The sequence below is a fragment of the Psammomys obesus genome, unplaced genomic scaffold (genome assembly GCF_907164565.1).
Source record: "Psammomys obesus unplaced genomic scaffold, mPsaObe1.curated_primary_1811, whole genome shotgun sequence".
NCBI lineage: Eukaryota > Metazoa > Chordata > Mammalia > Rodentia > Muridae > Psammomys > Psammomys obesus.
The window spans coordinates 765,918-784,936 of record NW_026591086.1 but is presented as its reverse complement, the minus strand read 5'-3'; the positions used below and the strand labels follow the sequence as shown (position 1 = coordinate 784,936).

The following is a 19,019-nucleotide window of genomic DNA, read 5'->3' as shown; positions in this document are numbered from 1 at the left end:
AAAAAAAAAAAAAAAAAAAAAAAAAAAAAAAAAAAAAGAAAGAGCTAGACCACTGAGAGGAAGGCCCTCTGTCTTACAGGCATGGCATGACTGTGGCACTCAGGAACTCACAACAGTTGCATTTGCTTGCAAAGGGAATAAACAGGCAGTAAACATTCAGTCATAGACGGAGATGGTTAAGTGTGGGTCCCAGCCCAACATAAGGGCTTTGAGGAAAGAGGAAGTTACTGTCTTCAGGTGATGTAGCAACTGGTTCTAGGGGTTAGCTCCACATTGGAGGGAGGCAGAGAGGCTGGTTAAACCCAGTGGGCTACAAAGTAAAACCAAAACCAAAACCAAAATAAAAAGACACAAGAATGAGGTAAGGATTGGTAGAAGGAGGGGAAATTTGTAACAGTGGAGGGAGGTTAAGAGGATAGAGGGAGTGCTAGCAGAATATATTATATACACTCACAAAACTGTCAAGAAATAAATTAATTTTAAAATATATCACAGAAAGATGGCATTATACAGCACTTGGACATGCCTCATTTCACTGAAAATTCAAACACAGAAATCTACTGCTCATTTCTGGTACATAAGACAAGGACAGCACCATATAAATATTGAATATGTAGTAAAAGAAAAGGTGCTTTAAAAGCTCACATCCACATGGAAAACCAGTTAAAGTATTTATTAAAGGAGAACAGAAAAAGAAAGAAAAGGGAAGGGATGGGAAGGAAGAAAAGTGAAGGGAGGAGGGTAGTAGAGGGAGCGGAGAAAAAAGGAGGGGAGAGAAGAAAAGCGAAGAGGAAGTGAAGGAAGGGGACGGCGAGAGGGGAGTAATATCTTCTACATGTGACTAGTTCTCATGTTAATTCTGGCATAATTCTGTTTGATATCCTGGGAAATAAAGGGATGTGGTATTTTCGTTAATTTGGTATTTTAAAGTCGGAATCATTATGGACTGGGAAGTTGGCTAAGGAGAACTGAACAGAAAGACATAAAACAATGTGACTAAGGAGGTATGTTCCAGAAAGAGAAACGGGCAGTGGTCCATAGACCAATGCTCTGTGGTCTTCAAATCTCTTATATAAATGTCTTCAAGCCCACTGACTTCATTCAACTTTGCTAGCTGACAGTGACAACGACAAAACCAATGGGGTGGGAAACTGAGTCTCAGCAAAGGCAAGAAAATGGCCACAAGGAGGGACACCAAGTACAATATGGATGTAAAGTTTCATATAACCCTTTATAACTACGTGTACAGACTCCTGAAAACAAGCCATCATCTTATAAAACCCAGGAAACTCCTGGGCACAAATAGGAAGCTCAGAGCTCAGAGGACAGAGACATCTTATGGTTTTTTCTTTTTTCTTTTTTTTTTTTTTTGGTGGTGGTACCCAGTCAGGGTTTCTCTGTGTAGCCCTGGCTGTCCTGGAACTCACTCTGAAGACCATCCATAAACTCAGAGATCCGCCTGCCTCTGTCTCTGGAGTGCTAGGACTAAAGGCGTGTACCGCCACACCTAGCTGTGTTATAAGCTACACTATATCCAGTACAGTGTGTCCTCCGAACACCGGAATCCCCAGGACACATGGAGTAGACAGCAACAAACAATCTAGGACCAAGGCTGAGGCTCAGGAGCATGAGATACTAAGTTTTAAACACAGGCAGAGTAAGGCCCACAGGCCCCATCCAGCTCGACCCGGCCTTCACGGAAGAACTTCTCTTGAAGCACAGCCCTGCTGTGTGTTGCAGCGGCTGTGCTCTCACTAATCACTCACTGTCGGTTCCAGAAACCCAAAGTCACTGTCTGCTTTAGTCGCAGCACACTGCCTTAAGTCAGTGGTTCTCAACTTGTGGGTCACAAACCCTTTGAGGGCTGACCAACCATATTTACATTATAATTTATAACAGTAGCAAAAGTACAGTAGCAGTAAAGAATAATTTTATGGTTGGGGTCACCACAACATGAGGAACTGTAAAAGGGCCTCAGAATTAGGGTTGAGAACCACTGTCCTAGACTAACACTGATACACTTCCAGCTTCTCCAGTAAATGCTTCTAGAGTTGCTGCCACCCTTGCTGGGCAAATAGGACATGAAAAGGTTCTGAGCCTGCTGGCCAGCCTAAAGGCCAAAACAGTGAGGAATGGGGCAGAGTTGTTAACCACAGCATGCTATTCTCAAGGCATCCATTCCTCTGCTGTTGTTTCAGACACTCAAGGCTGTGATCTTGATCCCATGTGGGAGTAGCACACAGGGATCTAAGATGTGGCCAACTCTGGGAGGCAGGTTATAGTTGTGACTGGGTGTAGCCAATGCCTGGCTTCTCCACCTGGATCCAAGAACTTAACACAAGCTGTGGAGGAGTCAGGGTGGTAATTCTGAGAATATCTGAAGGAGGGAAAGGTGCCCCAAGAAGGTCAGAGAGACAAATGCTTGCCATGTGAACAAGAGAATGGCAGTCCACTCTCCAGCACCATAAAACACAATGGATGCAGTAGCGTGTTCTTGCAATGCTAGCACTGGGGAGACAGGGACACAGATCCCTTGGCTGTGATGGCCAGCCTGGCCAGTGAGAGGCAATCAATCAGATAAAAAAATAAGATGTCTCCTGAAGGACTGTCCGCTGGCCTTCACATACATGTATGTGCATGTACGCCTGCATGTACTCATGAACACACGCATAAAGAATTCCTATTAACAGATGCAAACCAATCATACCCAATACTCATATCAAAGTGAAGAGCCCAGGTCACACTTTTTTCAAAGGATTCTTTGTTAGAAAAATTATGCGCTGTGCCCATATGTGCCAATGACAATTAAATTTGGCAGAGTGAGTTTCAGTTATGTGTACGGTCAATTCAAGAAGATTTCAACCAGCATGGTTGGCAGACATCTGCAATCCTAGATTTGAGGCAGAAAGACTAAGTTCAAGGCCAGCCTGAGCCACCCAGTGAGATGCTATCGCAAGGATCAAGCAATCCATCTATCCATATATACATAAAATAATTTTTAAGAATTAACTATATGTCTATAATACATTTTAAAGACTTATTTTAATTTATGTGTATGTGTGTATTGCAAAATGTGTGTGCAGGTGCCCACTGAGGCCAAAGAGGGCATCAAATTGCCTGGAACTGAAGTTATAAGTGATTGTAAGCCACCAACATGGGTGGAGGGAACTGAACTCTGGTTCTCTGCAAAGGGAGCAAGAGCAAGCATTTGTAGCTATCGGGCTAGCTTGCTAGCCTGACCTATTTATGTTAATAGAGGTGTCTTGCTAAAACCAACTTGGTTTTCACCATCCAGGAAAAATCTACGAATGAAAACAGTCATAATTCAGAGTTTAAGTAATCCCGTGTCAAGCAAGACAGATTCTATCCACTTTCAAATAGAAAAGACTGAAGTGATGGTTAAAAGCACAGTGTTTTTCTAAGTCCCCAAAGCTACCCTGGTCAGTTTCTTACCTTTGATGGAGGGGTTGGCAATGCAGCTGGAGGTTCTGGAAGCCTAAGGAAGTTAAAAATAAGAACCATGGTCATGGCTTCTCATAGACAACAGAGAGCCTGGGCCAAGGCACAGTGAGTCTTATCTGGTGATGAGCTGACCTCCACGCACTATCCTGCCCACCTCAGTGAAGATGGCAGTGTCACTGAGTGAATGAGATCTTGCCTCTTATGTCTTTACACTGGAAATGTCTATGCAGAAGAACAGAGTTAGAGCCCATTTGTTGAAGAGAGTTGCTTTGCTTTCACCTCCATGATTGCATTTTGGCAGAGGAACATCTTTTTCTTCATAAATGACAGTGCTAGCACTTATTTAAAGTGAAAACCGATGTCACTGTTGGGGAAAGCCACATGAACGTCATCTTTTATCTATCAAAGAGAAGTGCAGTTTGCATTATCTTTCACCTAAAATATTTAACCCAAATTTCAGCAGAAAGAAAAGAATCAACACAAACATTGGAAGGAAACAAAGGCCTCTATGAAGACACACAGCTGGGGGATCCAGAGGGACATCAAGCAGGAAGACGGTTAGTAAAAGCAAGCTTCCCACACCTCTAACTAGTAAAGAAACCAGCTTCCACAATTTAGTTTTAACTGTCAACTTGACACAACGTGGAATCACCCAGGAAGAGGGAACCTCAGCTGAAGAACTGCCTTGAACAGACTGACTGGCCATGAGCTACTGTGGGCGGCACCATCCCCAGCGAGAGTGGGTGCAGGCTGTAGGAGAACGCTGCATAAGCAAGCCAATAAGCAGCTTTCCTTACTACCATGGTTTCTACTCCAGGTTCTGCCCAGGCTTCCCTTGAAGATTGACTGTAACTTGTAGGACAAAATAATCCCTTCTTTCCCCAGATTGGTCTTGGTTAGTAATATATCACAGCAACAGAAAGCAAACTAGGACAGTTCAGTTGGACATACGGAATTTGTTCTAAGTAGCAACTATAGTATTACCTATTATAGACTAAAGAAGAAAAAAAGAATTTAATCAGGATCATGTAAAGCTATTAATTCATCATACACAAAAAACTTTAATACAAACTACCAATACATTGAAAATTAACAAGAAAAAAAAGGAAGGCTTTCCTTTATAAAGCCTTCCTTTATAAAGGAAGGCTACAAATGATATCATCCTGAAGATGACTCTTGCAGCCATTCAGGACACTGCTCTGCAGGAAATTGGGCACTCAGCACCGTGACGGTACTTGGTGAAGATCTTATGACTGAGAACAAGACCTATTGTAGAACTTTTACATGCAATTTTTAAAATTATTACCATCACTTCCCATCTTTCTCTTAAAATGACCACAGAGAGCCAAATTAACTGTCATAAGGGATAAAATTTTAACACACGTTGTCCTCTAAAACTATACAAAGCAATAACTTTAACCCTAAACTTAAGTTGCTATAAGCAGTTTCTACCAAATCAAATCATTCCACTTAATGTCCAATAAAAATAGCTTCTAGTTTGCACAGTGTGACACCGCTCAGGGACAACAGCTCATCACCACCCACCATGCCATGGAGGAACCTATTGTCAGAGAGAAGAAAGAAGGAGCTCGTGAATCAGGACTGAAGATGAATGACACTTACTTCAAGAACTTAGACAAATCATCACTTAGTTCTTTAGAGATGTAATCAGAGATCAGACCATGGGCATATCGAACATAATCTTCTGAAAGAAACAGAATAGAAAATGAAAGAAAAATAATTAGAAATAATTATAGTGGTTTGAGTCAAACTGATTCAAGTTCAAATTCTTGCTCTCTGTGGCTTTGGGAATTCAGTCAAACTCTAGTTTCCATTTCTGCACTGGTGAAACAGGAATAACAAGGGCTGCCCATCAGTAAAGGAGAAATACAGTAGGCGAGGTGCAATATGGATGCCTACACAGTGGATGACCCTAAATACCACTTTACAAATTAAAGGCACGCACGCCAGCTTTCTTACTTCAAGTCCCAAACAAAATTACAAGCCAGTTGTAACAGCATGAACTATTTACATCTCTTTTTTTATGGCTGCTTTTTCACAAACTTGCTTCAATAAAGACAAAAGCTAATTGCCGAACAGGAATGGGTACGTTCACTTCAAAGAAATAAAACAAAATGAATAAAATCCTTTACATTTGTCTCTCCTAGGTATTTGCTTTGTAAGATCCCAAATATTTTATATACATATACTCTCTCTGTCTCTCTCTGTTTCTCTCTCTCTGTCTCTCCCACAGTAACAGATCAGGAAGAAAAACTGACTAAGCAGAATGCAGAATCAGTAAGTTTCCAGTTCTGGTGTTCAGCAGCAACCAAATTATAGCTCTGACATCAATGGAATACAGTTAAAAAGAAAATAAAATGTTTCCAAATGCCAATCATAGCTCAGCACTGTGTGTGGAAAAGGGGAGGAATGCAGTGTGCAACACAGGACAGGGACAGAGCACCAGGGCACATTTAAATACAAAGCCATCTCCAGGTTCACTCCTGCCTTCAAGCTAAGGAAGCCAAGTGTCTCTGTATTACTTTAAAAATGACAGTCCGGTCTTCAATCAGAGAGTCCAGTTGATGCAAAACCGAACACTTTCATCAGATCCTCCTTAAAATGTGCTACGAGTCTGGGTAGTAATTATTCAGTGAGGATAAGAAGAACCAAACTATTGTAAGAAAGCCTCGACACAATTCATTCGCTGCTTCTGATACCATACTGTTAGGCTTGAATCTGAATTGTTCCCCATGGGCTCGCCCTGTAAGCACTCATTTCCAGAGTGGGTGGTATTGGTCTGAAGGTTGTGGAACCTGTGGGAGGTAGAGCCCGGCCAGCAGACATCAGTCAGTAAAGAAGGCCTTTGAGAGGAATGCCTGCTCTTGGTTCTGGCTTCACTCTTGGCAACCATGTGGCACTAGTCCCTGCCATCATGGACTGATTCACTCCCTTCACCGCACCTTTTCTCATCGTGACGGCACCTCTCTGAAACCATGACCAGAAGAATCCTTTCTCCCTGTTCCTCTCAGGTGCTTCTGTCACAGCCACACAAATGAACCCGAGGTACACACCAAGAGGAAAGGGAAGGAGCAGGAGCAGGGCTAAGTGCATAAAGCAGCTTCATGGCAAGCAGTAAGAGCAGGCCAGCCAGAGCCTCTGCTGGGGAGTGCTCTGTCAGCACTGCACTCAGAGCAAGCGATCTATCAGCCAGAAGTCACCTATCTCTGGGACCACAAATTTCCATTTTTTTTTTTTTAATAATTAGGTCCATCTAAATAATCTCTATCATCCCTCTTCCTATATATATATATATAAAACTTCATATATATATATATATAAAATTTACTAATGATTGATTGGTTGATCTGCCCATCCATTAACCAACTGGACTCAGTCCTTCCTCTTCTTGATACTGGTGACCTCAGTCCAGCAACCGTGCTGCTCACTACTCCCAGCAACAGCTATACCTAGAGCAAGGTGCTGGAAGACAGATTCAAAACCTGCCTCTCACAAGCACTGTTCCTTGGGCTGCCTTGTGTACTGACTTCATTATTTTCACACAGTGCTGGGGACTGCTCCCAGGCTCTTGCACATCTTGGGCCACACTTGACTCTTGAGCTACACCCCCAGCCCATGTACATATTTTGTTTATGGCTGTTATAAGAAATTGGGAGTTGTAACTCAGAAGAAGTAAATGCTGATTTGGACTTAAAGTCAGAAGAATTTCTGCCTCACCACTGGAGAATATGAATTGTATTACTTTACTGTTTTTACTTAATTACACATATAAAGATAAAAGGCTACTATATTAGAAAAAGCAAAATAATGTACCTTAATAACCTAAAAGAAAAGGTGCCCCTAGTGAGATGTGGCCTTAAAATGAAAAGTAAAAACAAGGCTGAGGATGCAGTGTTGTGGTAGAGTCTGCCTAGCATGCTCAAGATTCCAGATTCGGTCCTCACATAGATAGAAGAAAGGAAAAAGGGGAGAAGAAAAGATAAAAATATGAACCAAAAAGACAAATTTGCCAAGAGCGTCAATTTTCCCTGCTAGAACCCAAAGGGCCCTCTCAGGAGAAGTGAAATACTGGTACTGTAAAGAGCAACCTCCCACTGGGGCCCTGAGACGAGATGACCTTCAGGCCAAAGGCCAAAGGCCAAAGGGCATTCAGTCTTAAAGCCTCCATCAGCATTTCTCTGGCTTCACTGTTGGCTAGCTAGGAATCAGGCACAGTCTTGTCTCTTATGACATGCCCCGTATGCCTGTCATATTATAAACCCTTCGTAAAGGGCAGCAAGAGTTGGAGTCACCATCCTCATTAGCACAAAACACTATTCACCAACCAATGATTCAAGTCACAATTAATGACAGGCGCCACCTAAGGGTGAAAAACGGTCAGTGTCTGAGATCAGAGGGACACCTTCCCACATCTGTGAGCACCCAAGGATGAACAGGAAGCTTCTGCTGTTTGAGACCCTCAGAGAGCAGATGCAGGGTAACTCGGAGGCAACCCGCTGCTTACCTTCCTTGTCTCTGGAAACCTGACCACCAGAGAAATATGCAGATGACTGTACCCGGGCTCCGACATTGACCTTATTGGCTTTCAAAGCTGCCACAGTTTGGTTAACCTAGGAGGTAAACACAGGGATGTACTTTCACATTAACTTCGGAATGCCATGACTTTTCAGATGGCTTTTGGTCCACTTGATAGTCTGGAAATATTTAAGCACCTAGAACTATCTTTGTCAGCTATGGTGTTTTGAATAAGAATGACCCCACTTTATTTTTTATTTTATTTTCCCTATCTACTGCAAGAATGAAGACTATTCTCAGGAACCAGATGGCCAACAACCCAGAAAATGTCGACATCACTATAAAGGGGCGCACAGTCATTGTGAACGGCCCCAGGGGAACCCCTAAACCCTTCTGGAAGGATTTCAATCACATCAGTGTAGGGCTGGCTTCTTTTTCTTCTCGGAAAGAAAAAGAAGAGGCTTTGGGTTGACAAATGATGGGGTAACAGAAAAGAACTGGTCACTGTCAGAACCGTCTGCAGTCATGTTCAGAACATGATCAAGGGTGTTACACTGGGCTTCCGCTACAAGATGAGGTCTGTGTATGCTCACTTCTCCCTCATTCAGGAGACTGGGTCTTTGGTTGAAATTTATCAGGTGAAAAATACACATTCGCAGGGTTCAGATGAAGAGAGGTGTTGCTTGTTCTGTTTCTCAAGCCCAGAGGATAATTAATCTTTGAAGGAAATGATATTGAACTTGTCTCAAATTCAGTGGCTCTGATTCAGTAAGCCATAATTAAAAACAAGGATATCAGATATCAGAAGTTTTTGGATGGTATGTATGTGTCTGAAAAGGGAACAGTGCAGCAGGCTGATGAGGAAGACTTCAGTTAGCGAGCTCCAGAAACAAGATCTCAAATTATAATTATGATTTGGGTTGTCTTTGGGAACAATAAAAGACTTATATTGAAAAAACAAATGACTCCATAGGCTCATATATTTGAAAGCTTAGTAACCAAGGATTGCAATTCTTTGAAAGAGAATTAGGAGGCGTGGCCTTGTTGGAGTAGGTGTGGCCTTGTTGGAGTAGGTGTGGCCTTGTTGGAGGAAGTCTGATTTCAAAAGCCCATGGCCAGGCTCAATCTCTGCTTCTCTCTGCCTAGGGATCAGGACATAGTTCTCAGCTCCTGCTCCAGTGCCATGCTCCCTGCCATGATGATAATGGACTAAACCTCTGAAACTGTAAACCAGGCCCCAAATTAAATACATTCTTTTAAAAAAGTTGCTTTGGTCATGGTGTTTCTTCACAGCAACAGAACAGGGACTAAGATACCAGCTGTCAGAAGGCGAGATGGCTGCACGGTTTAAGAAGTGGAGCCTCAGCCTGAATGATCTCAACACATGGCCTTTCTGAGACCCCTACCACATGGTGGAAGATGCTGGGAGAATGTAGAGAAATGACTCTAGAATTAACCTGCCCCTCTCTGGTTAGGTGAGCCACATGTAAAAACAAGAGCTCCTGTCATTCAGGGGCAGGACCATGCAATCAAAGAAAACTAGGTTCTCCTCAACCTTGGATCTCTACAGCCCCGTACCTTTTTAGCCAGCCACTTCAGTGTCTTCTCTGTGCTATATCTGTAGTACTTCTTGCTGTTTACTTCTGCATTGAATTAAAAGAGAAAACATAAGAACCTCAGTATAATGAATTAAACAAAAGTCATAAACTTATAACAGGAAATACATGCACAAACTGGTAATTTAAAGACATTTCATAGCTATTTGTATTATTCAAGAACTCAGGACATAAACCTGAGAACATACTTGAGATAGAAAAACAAACAAACAAACAAACAAACAAACAAACCCAATCGGAACTGGCTACCTCAGAAATCAACCACCACCAAGCGAATAGGAGTTTAGAAATTCCCCAACTCATACAAACAACTCAGAAGAAAACAAATTAAAAAATGTGGCCAAGTAACAAGCTAAGCAATCTTATTTTTTATGAACATCACTCCAATGTTTTCAATAGAACACATCCCTTTACAAGAAAAATGGAAATCCCAAGGTTTGGGGTGGGAATAGAAGGCAGGCAGACAGCTGGGAAATTCACTGTGTATATTCAGGAGGGAAAAGACACCCAACAACTTAGTAACTATTGAGTGCTTCCCCAGTGGGATTAGTGAAGCCTAAAAGACAGACATATCTGCCTCTTGATGTATTACCAATATAATCAGGAGGATTTAGATTCATGGTGACCTCAGTGTGGTCCTTGACAGGGATGAAAGTCCCCCTCTCTTATAAATGATACTTCCTTTCTTCACAATGCACCTGGCTTTATATGCTGAGTTATTAAACCAGGACCTCCTGTGTGACACTTTATTTTCAGGCTCTCTTCTTCCTCCCACCAGGCCTTCCCTGCAGCCATGCAGGAGTCATGTTTACGACCACTGGAAAGCCTACGACCAGTACAGACTCCACAGGGAGCCATAAAGAATGAGCTCCCCCTCCTCCCTCTGGGCCCCAGGAAATGGAAACTGCTTTTCTAGGGTAGTTTATTGATGGCGATTAAATGACGCTGAGCCTGAGGCTCAGTGTCTCCTCCCCCGTGCATGTGGCTGACAACTTGCAGGGCCAAATGCAGCAGCATAGGGAGGGGTGGCCCTACACAGCCATCCCTGAGCATGTCACTGGAAGCGTAAGAAGCAAGCCCGTTCTATCACGCGTCTAAGAACTGTTGCTCCTCTAGGCCCAGGACTGCGTGATCAAGGCCCACTGCAGTACAAGGCTATTAGCCTGGACTGTGCTCCTCTGTAGGCCATCTCTCACCCCGTCCACAAGCCAGACACTATGAGCACTCAGGCACGCAATGAAGGTGCACTGTTTGGTCACTGGTTAGAAGCTTCACTCACACCCTAAGAGAATTTCCAGAAACCCTCAGTGCTCAAGCGTCCCATGAAAGATCTACCTCTGCTGGTCACTTCTTTGTTCTGCTCTCCAATATCCCAGAAGAACCCCACTTCCTAAGCCCCTTGAGGTAGGCTCTCCGACCCATTGAGAGGGGAGTCAGGCTGAGCTCCCCATCTGGGTTCTTTGCACATCCAGCTTGTGCCATTATCTCGGGATGTGGCATCAGTCTCAGAAGCTGCTTCCTCCAATATACAGGAGGAGGGGATTCCCTGAGGGGCTGTTGTGAGCATACCAGGAGATAGCACACACAAAATCAAAAGATGACAATGGCATTTGTGAACAGTAGTAGCCTGCTACTGACATTTCCTCAAGTTTTTTCACATATTTCTTCTTTGATGGTCAGAACAAATCTCAGGTGAAAAATTTTTTGGCACTCTTTTTGGTTTGCTCTTTTTTGGTTTTGTTTTTTGAGACAGAATTTCTTTGCACAGCCTTGGCTGTCCTGGAAGCAGCTCTGTCGAGCTGGCCTCAAGTTCAGAGAGATCCACCTGCCTCTGCCTCTGCCTCTGCCTCCTGAGTGCTGAGATTAAAAGCACCATCACTGCCTGGTTGATTTTATCACTCCAAAGAGACCTCATTGGGCTGGGTAGTGGTGATGCACGTCTTTAATCCCAATACTTGGGAGACAGAGGCAGGCGGATCTCTGTGAGTTTGAGGACAGCCTGGTCTACAAATGGAGTTCCAGGACAGCCAAGGACACACAGAGAAACCCTGTATCAAAAAACCAAATGAGAGAGAGAGGCCAAGATCCCATTGGAGCCACTTTAAGTAAGATGGCCAAAGCACTTGTAAACAGTGGCCTTCCTGCCCCAGGTGTGGGTCCTAAAGCAAGGAGGTTTCTTGACTCTGGCATTTCTGCCCACCAATTCTCTATGGGAAAAGCCCCTCCAACATGGTACCATTAAACTGGTTTCTTTGGTCTTTCACCTGCCATCGCTCCTTGGATTGTTTTCCCAGCTCAGCTTTCCTCTTTGCCAAGGCCAACTGCACCTTTCTCAACAAAGCTAACCCAACCCAATGGGAAGTGTAACACCTTAAATGAACCTAGTAAGTCCACAGCAGAATGGTTCACCTGCCCCCTTAAACCATATGCCCCTAGTTAGTGGGGCTCAAATCTTGGGGCAGCATCACTCCTGTGTTGTCTGAATACCCTCTTGAGACAGACTGGAGGTGGGATGCGTGGAGTGAATCAGAAGGCCTACCTTCTAGTGTGGGGTCAGAAATGAGATTTTTCAAGAACTAGACACTACATAGGTACTGACTAGACATTATGAAGGTATTCTGTTCATTGAACGAGTGCACGTATCCATTTTTAGTGTCTAATACTTGAGCAGTATGGAGAAATCATGCAGGTAATCGCCCTTGTGATTTTAACCACTTTACCTACTATTTTGGCAAAATCTAGGCTCACCAGAGAAGGGACTCTCAATAAGAGATTATCTAGATCAGGTTATCTTGTGGGCATGTCTGGGGGGAAGGCTTGCCCACTGTGGGTGGTGCCATTCCTGAGCTGTGTAAGAACCGGCGGCAGAGGCAGATGACAAGCAGCAAGCACACAGGCCTGAACTTGCTGCTCTGTTCACGACTGTGGGTGTAACCTGACCACCATGACTGCCCTGCTATGATGGGCTGTGACCTAGAACTGAGCCAAAAAAACAAAGTTCTCCCCTGAGTTCCTTCTCTCAGGGCTTGTTATCACAAAAGCATGAGATACACCCCCACCATAAAAAACTTCCTTCAACACCTACAGCTTTCCCACCTTTCCCATCTCAGGTGGCCACTGAGCAGCAAGTGTGGGTTCCTTTCTGCTTTATTCCAGACATTCCAAACGCGGAGACCCTTTAATACAGTTCCTCATGTTGTGGAGACCCCCAACCATAAAATTATTTCATTGCTATTTCCTAACTGTAATTTTGCTACTGTTATGAACTGTAATATGAGTACCTGATATACAAGGCTATCTGATATGTGATCCCCAGGGGGTCATGACCCACAGGCTGAGAACCACCGCTCTAGAGCCTCCCATAAATGGGTCATGAGGAGCGCATTCAACACTGAGAGATGTGTCCATGCTGCTCTCTGCAGCAGCTCCTTCCTTAGAATTGCAGGGCAGTGCTGGCTACAGAGACTCCATTTGCTGACCTATCCAAGAGAGCCATTGATTTGTTCTAGTTCTGGACTACTTAGGATGGTTGTTATTTAAAACAAACAATCAAAACAAAATGGAAAAACAAAACAGAGAGGCTGCATCCTCACTCAAATTTTTGCACTGGCACATATCTTAATATGTCCAGAAAAAAGAATTAGGAAAAGAACTGCCAAGTAGTCATAACTGTGTCTGTAAAAGAAAAACAAATATATTTATTAGATGAAATACAAGATATACCTTTTTATACTATGGTTCTGTGTCCTGAGAAACACTGGAGTTCCTCAAGATCATACAAATTGTTGTCCTTTTTTTTTCTTCTGAAGTTAAATAATTTTTACTTTTGTATTTAATTCAACAAGCTACTTTAAATTTCTTTTTCCATGGTTCAAAAATCCCTTCCCACACTGAACTTTCAAAACACACGACTCCGTACACAAAGCTGCCCTCTGTAAGTGACCCCCACCCCCATCAACACCTTGCTTCCTGTAAGTCTTACTTTGTGTGGGTCCCTTTTTTCTGTTGTCCCTTCATGGATGACAATACTGTCCAAGAAGAAAGGCGGTTTTACAGTGACTTTTCAATTGCCTGACTTTTCACTCTTCCTCATATCTCTGAACCTTTTAAGACTTCTGCAGATGAAATCCTTATCTGAACTGGTCTAAAGGAGAAAGTATGTTCAGTATTTTCTAAGAACGACTTAAGGAGTCTGCCACAGATGTCGTTATCAGAGCGAGAAAGTTCACTTTAAATGGATTTAATGGCTCACTTTTGTCAATTGCCTTTTCTGTATTTACTGACACGATCAGTTTTTTTATAATATACAAATTTTCTCAGCAAACTTTGTATTCCTGATTCAATATTTTTTTTTAATATTCTGTTAAGTATTCCTTTCAATCTGTGATGACCAAGGATGTTAGTCAAATTTTCTTTTCATAACAACTTTGATTTTGTTATTGGGACCATTTCTGATCTCACAAAATTTTAGTTTCACAATTTTTTTTCTTCATCTATTTGCTGAAAATGCCTGAGCAAATTGTCTTGTTTTGAGTATTATTTCTTCCTTAAAGTAAAATACAATTTACCGTGAAGCCAGGTAGGCTTTCTATCTAGAAAGTTTGTACATCATAAATTTTGAAGCTAAATATTCCCCTGATAGGCTATTCAAGCCCAAACCACTGGTCCTCATCACATATACACACGAGCAATGCCAAATGCCTCAACAGGCTGGATTCGTTTATGCATGTGTATATGAAATTCAAAAAGAGGTCATGAATTTAAGAGGGAGTGGGGGGGACACAGTTGTAGAAGGGGAGGGTGAGGTGGAAAGGATGTAAACACAGCACTCATGAATGAAAATCTCAAAAACCTAAACCAAAAAAAGGGGGGGGGAAGAAAAAAAAAAAACCTCACATACATGCACAACCTAAATTTAATTCTTGTGAATCAGTGAGTTATGTAATATCTGCACATGGCTGAAAGATTTATACTGGCCTCAAGCATCTGAAAAGATTGAATTTACAAAATTAAGGTGAAAAACGTAACTTTATGATTAAATAACATGTTCAGTAAGTGGGTAATTGGTGTGCAAACCTGAATTCCCCCAATGATTTGCTTAACAAATTGCCTAGAACACTTTCCATTTCTATGTTTTCAAGGTTTCCCATAACCAAAAATCTCGGAGTCTCCCTTCCCCTACCTCCTGGGTTAGAATATTGGCCACCGCATAGTCAGTTTCTACTATCTGCCTGTTAATTACATGCCTAGCACTGAGCATGGCTTGTACTATGAAAAAGGCTAAATCAAAGCCAAGTTCATGACCCTCTTAGTCGTTTTCTGAGTCTCTCCACTAATTGTGAGCCTCCTTGCTCAGAAACCTGTTCTGAGACCCTGAATCAGTAACTAGATGAGAGAATCTCCCCACTGGTAATGCTGGCAGGGCATAGGCCACTTACAAAGGGACTGTGGCTGTCCTTACCCATCAGGGAAAAAGCAGCACAGGAGGTTCCTATGTACCAACTGGACTCAATCTGCTGCTAACACCACAGACCCTGGAACCTGCATCTAGGGCGAATACTCATACATAGATGGGAGAATATGAGTAAATAAATATCAGAGAATAGAACCAAATACTAATTTATGATAGAGGAATCCGAGCATAAATAAGCAGCCAGTGTTTAACACCATCACTGAGAATGACCTGGAAGATAGATATACAATGCCTAAAAACCCTCGAGAGCTCTGCAGGACAGAGAAGTGTCTGCTCCTAAAGCCAGGCTTACTCTCTCCGACTCCTTCCTATCGCTCTCCTTTTGCTACAGTAAAGGAAATTATTAGGAAGAGATACACCACCTAGATTCTAGGAGAGTATCTTGGAGTATTACACGGCTGTAGGAAGGAAGGCAAGAGACATTATCACATGCGTCCAGATCCTGTCTTGATACTCTTTGTAACGTTAGTCACATTACTGAAGCTCTTTGAGTCTCAGGTTATGACAGTGACAGAAACTACTGTAAAGACTGATGACATATGAAGCGCATGTCATGCTTACGTTTCACAGGCTCTCATGGCCTGGGCTCAATGCAGAACTGGACATTTCCTGGAGATCTTCATGGGGACCATGGCCACCATGGACAGTGCATGGCCTCTGCACACGTTTGCAGGAGCGAGGCCAGCGGGGTGCACGCACACTGACATAGCTTGTTGGAGGGTTTCCTTTTGGAAGATGAGGCACGAGTGGTCTTCTGGCCTCTTTGTTCTCTCCAGTTTCAAAGGTTTTGGTTTTGAACTTTCTATTATGTAAATTTACAGACTACTGGTCATTATTATGGGAGGGCTGGTTAGAAAGGTGCCCAGGCCCATGGGGCACCAGAGATTCACTTTCTGGAGGACGTTTAACCGGAATCACTTTTCTCTGCTTTGTTATCATTTAAACACAAAGAGTAAACATTTGAGATAGAGGGTTTTAGAAACTTTCTGTGTGCTGGTCTATGTGTTAGGCAATGACAAGAAGTAAAGGGAACAGCGAAACAGAGGTTCACCTAATGACACAACAGATGGTTGGGTAATGGGGTGTGCCCTCTAAGACACAGACTTGAAGTGAGCAAGGGATTACTAGATCCTGATTCATGACAGGTTTTTCTACGTTTTGACTCAGATGACCATTTTAATACAGTGCTAATGGCAGAATTCTGCATACAGGTTAACTGCATTTTTGAAATCATGTTAAAGGGACTGAAAATGACTTGCAGTTACACTATTACTTTAGCCTTCAAAAACAGTTACAGTCAACTTTATTTATGTCACCCACAGAAAAACAGCACCAGGAAGATCTTTAACGAGATGATTCTTATAGTAAAGGTGCCATATACCACTCAGATCCAAAATGAATCCCCAAGTGTTGACCACATAGGAATTAGCAGACCTCTTGAATGCAATAGTTACTGGGCCCTAAGCCCCACCCTGTAAGCTTATGCTTCTTGGAGTAATCACTTTCTTGGTTGTAGAGGAACTGTCACAGTTGCCAGACTACCTGTGACCCTAAACCATCAGTCAGCATGTCCTGATGCCTACACTTTTTCTTAACCCTGAAACTAGTAGGATGATTTTTGAGATACTGACACCAAGTTTGCATAGTGTTTCTAATTCATCAAACCACATTCACATGAAAATGAAAACATGATGTACCAGAAACCGTGAGATCCAACAAAAGCACTTAGAGGGAAGTTTATAGCTAAAAATGCCTATATTATAAAACAACAAAGCAACCAGATCTCAAATACATAACTTAATGGTGCGCCTCATGGGTTTTTTGTTTGTTTGTTTGTAGTTTCTCGAGACAGGGTTTCTCTGTATAGTCTTGGCTGTCCTAGACTTGCTTTGTAGACCAGGCTGGCCTCAATCTCACAGAGATCTGACTGCCTCTACCTCCCTGAGTGCTGGGGTTACAGGTGTGTGCCACTGTGCCGGCTTACTTCATGTTTTTAAAAAGAACAAGCCGAACTTAAAATCATTAGACAGACAGAAAGAATACAGACCAGGGCAGAAATTAAATACAAATTAAATACAATAAAAAGAACTATATAAAGGATAAAGGAAACAAAAATTCACCTGAAAAGGAAAGTCTTAGCCAAACTAACTAAAAGACAGAGAAAGAAGACCCAACTTAATAAAATAAAATTAGAGGTAAGAAGAGACATGACAACATAAAGCAATGAAATTAAAAAGATCATTAGTTTGAAAACCCATATTCCAGCAAATTGGAAAATCGTAAAGAAATGGATAAATTTTCAGATATATATGACTTAACAAAATTAAACCAAGATAACATAAACAACTTAACAGATCTACAGGTAAGAAATGGGTTTATAAGAAATTGAAGAAGTAATAACAACTGAAACCCTGAACCAGGCAATCAGTTGCTGAATTCTCATGCAGTGATAAAGAAACAGCAGTGTTCCTCAAATCACTTCATAAAACTGAAAGGAACACTACCAAACATTTATGAAGCCAGTACCCCGAAACCCAAACTGAATGAGGGATACAACAACATAAAGAAAATTACCAGACAGCAACGAACACAGAGCTAACAATTCTTAATAAGACACTGTGATCCAAATTCAACAGCATAGTAAAGAGATCATTCATCATGACCACGCCAGCCTCATTCCAGATGCAAGCTTTATCAAACATATGTAAATCAGTGAGTTCAGTAATAACATAGAAATAGACTCAAGAAAGAAATCACATGATTCTCTCAATAGACACAGAAAGGATCTTTGACAAATCCAACATCTTTTTATGAAGAATAAAGAAGAATCTGGAGAAGGATTATATTTGAGCACAGCAAAGGCCACGTGTGACAGACGACAGCCAGTGTTATACCACATGAGGTAACCTCAAAGTGTTTTCTCCAAAACTGTGAATGAGGTAAGGATGTCTGTCTGTTCTCTCCACTCTAATATAGTGCTTGAAGTCTCAAACTGCGTGATATGCTTGAATGAAATGTCTTCATGAAGCCCATTATTATATGCAACAATATGCACACTGCTCATTTCCCCCTGAGAGTAGTGTCTATGGCCACGCTCTTCATTGCTCCTCTGGGCTACACTCCATCTCCTGGAGGCCACTAGCGCACATCTTCTGGGCTAGGTTGCGACTTAAGACCAGAGTCATTCTTATTCCGGCTTTCACGTGAGCACCACTGCAGCAAAACAGCTGCTTCCCTCTAGCTCCATCTCCCAAGCTCAGGCTCCCCTGCTCTTCCATTTGGATGACTGCAGTACCTTCGCTTCTCCAGCTCTCCCTGCTGAAACCCTCACACGACCACACGACCACAGCCTGATTTCGAAGGCTTGCCCATCATACCTTTTGCCTCTGTCACATGCCGAAGTGATTTCTCAAGCTCAGAAAATCTCAGCAGCAAGGTGCAATCTGGAAACATGTCATCCACTACAACCTGATCCAAGGGCTGATACTTTCCCTAAAAGGAACATCTGAGTCAGTTGGGTAGCAAACAGTCCAGTCAATGTGTTTTCACACAAAAAGGAGAGGGGGAAAATTGGACTATTCCATAGAAAATCTTTATATGAGAACCTGAGCTCCTCATTCCACTGAAGGAGCCTCTACAGCCTGAGCCCCTCTTGTAAGAAGGACATTCCAAACAGCAAGCTTGAGGGCACAGACGCTGTGTAACATAGAAAACAGAGAGAGACAGGACTGTCTGAGGATGGTCCAGCAACTCCACATGAAAATGAGACAGCTGAGGTCTCAAAGCAGAAGTCCCAATTGTCCCTAGAACAAGCCCAGAACAAACCCGGAATATATATGCTTCCCTGTCTTTACTCCAGGGCTGAAGAACAAAACAAAACAAAACAGCCTTCTAGTACAAAAAGGAAAAAAAAAAAAAAAAAAAAAAGAAAA

General features: G+C 42.4%; 1 protein-coding gene and 1 pseudogene across 2 annotated transcripts in view; one reads left to right on the top strand and one right to left on the bottom strand.

The window, feature by feature from the left end:
* Positions 1 to 19,019, bottom strand: part of Rnaseh2b (ribonuclease H2 subunit B) — a 56,022-nt gene that overhangs the window by 15,376 nt on the left and 21,627 nt on the right. For both annotated transcript variants that reach the window (XM_055609528.1, XM_055609527.1), the window contains exons 5-9: positions 18,465 to 18,579; positions 9,577 to 9,641; positions 7,988 to 8,093; positions 5,086 to 5,167; positions 3,454 to 3,496 (exon numbers count right to left, since the gene is read on the bottom strand). In XM_055609528.1, coding sequence (XP_055465503.1) covers positions 3,454 to 3,496; positions 5,086 to 5,167; positions 7,988 to 8,093; positions 9,577 to 9,641; positions 18,465 to 18,579 — 411 coding nt within the window. The remainder of the gene's footprint in view (positions 1 to 3,453; positions 3,497 to 5,085; positions 5,168 to 7,987; positions 8,094 to 9,576; positions 9,642 to 18,464; positions 18,580 to 19,019) is intronic.
* On the top strand, positions 8,282 to 8,875 carry LOC129678739 (60S ribosomal protein L9-like; annotated as a pseudogene).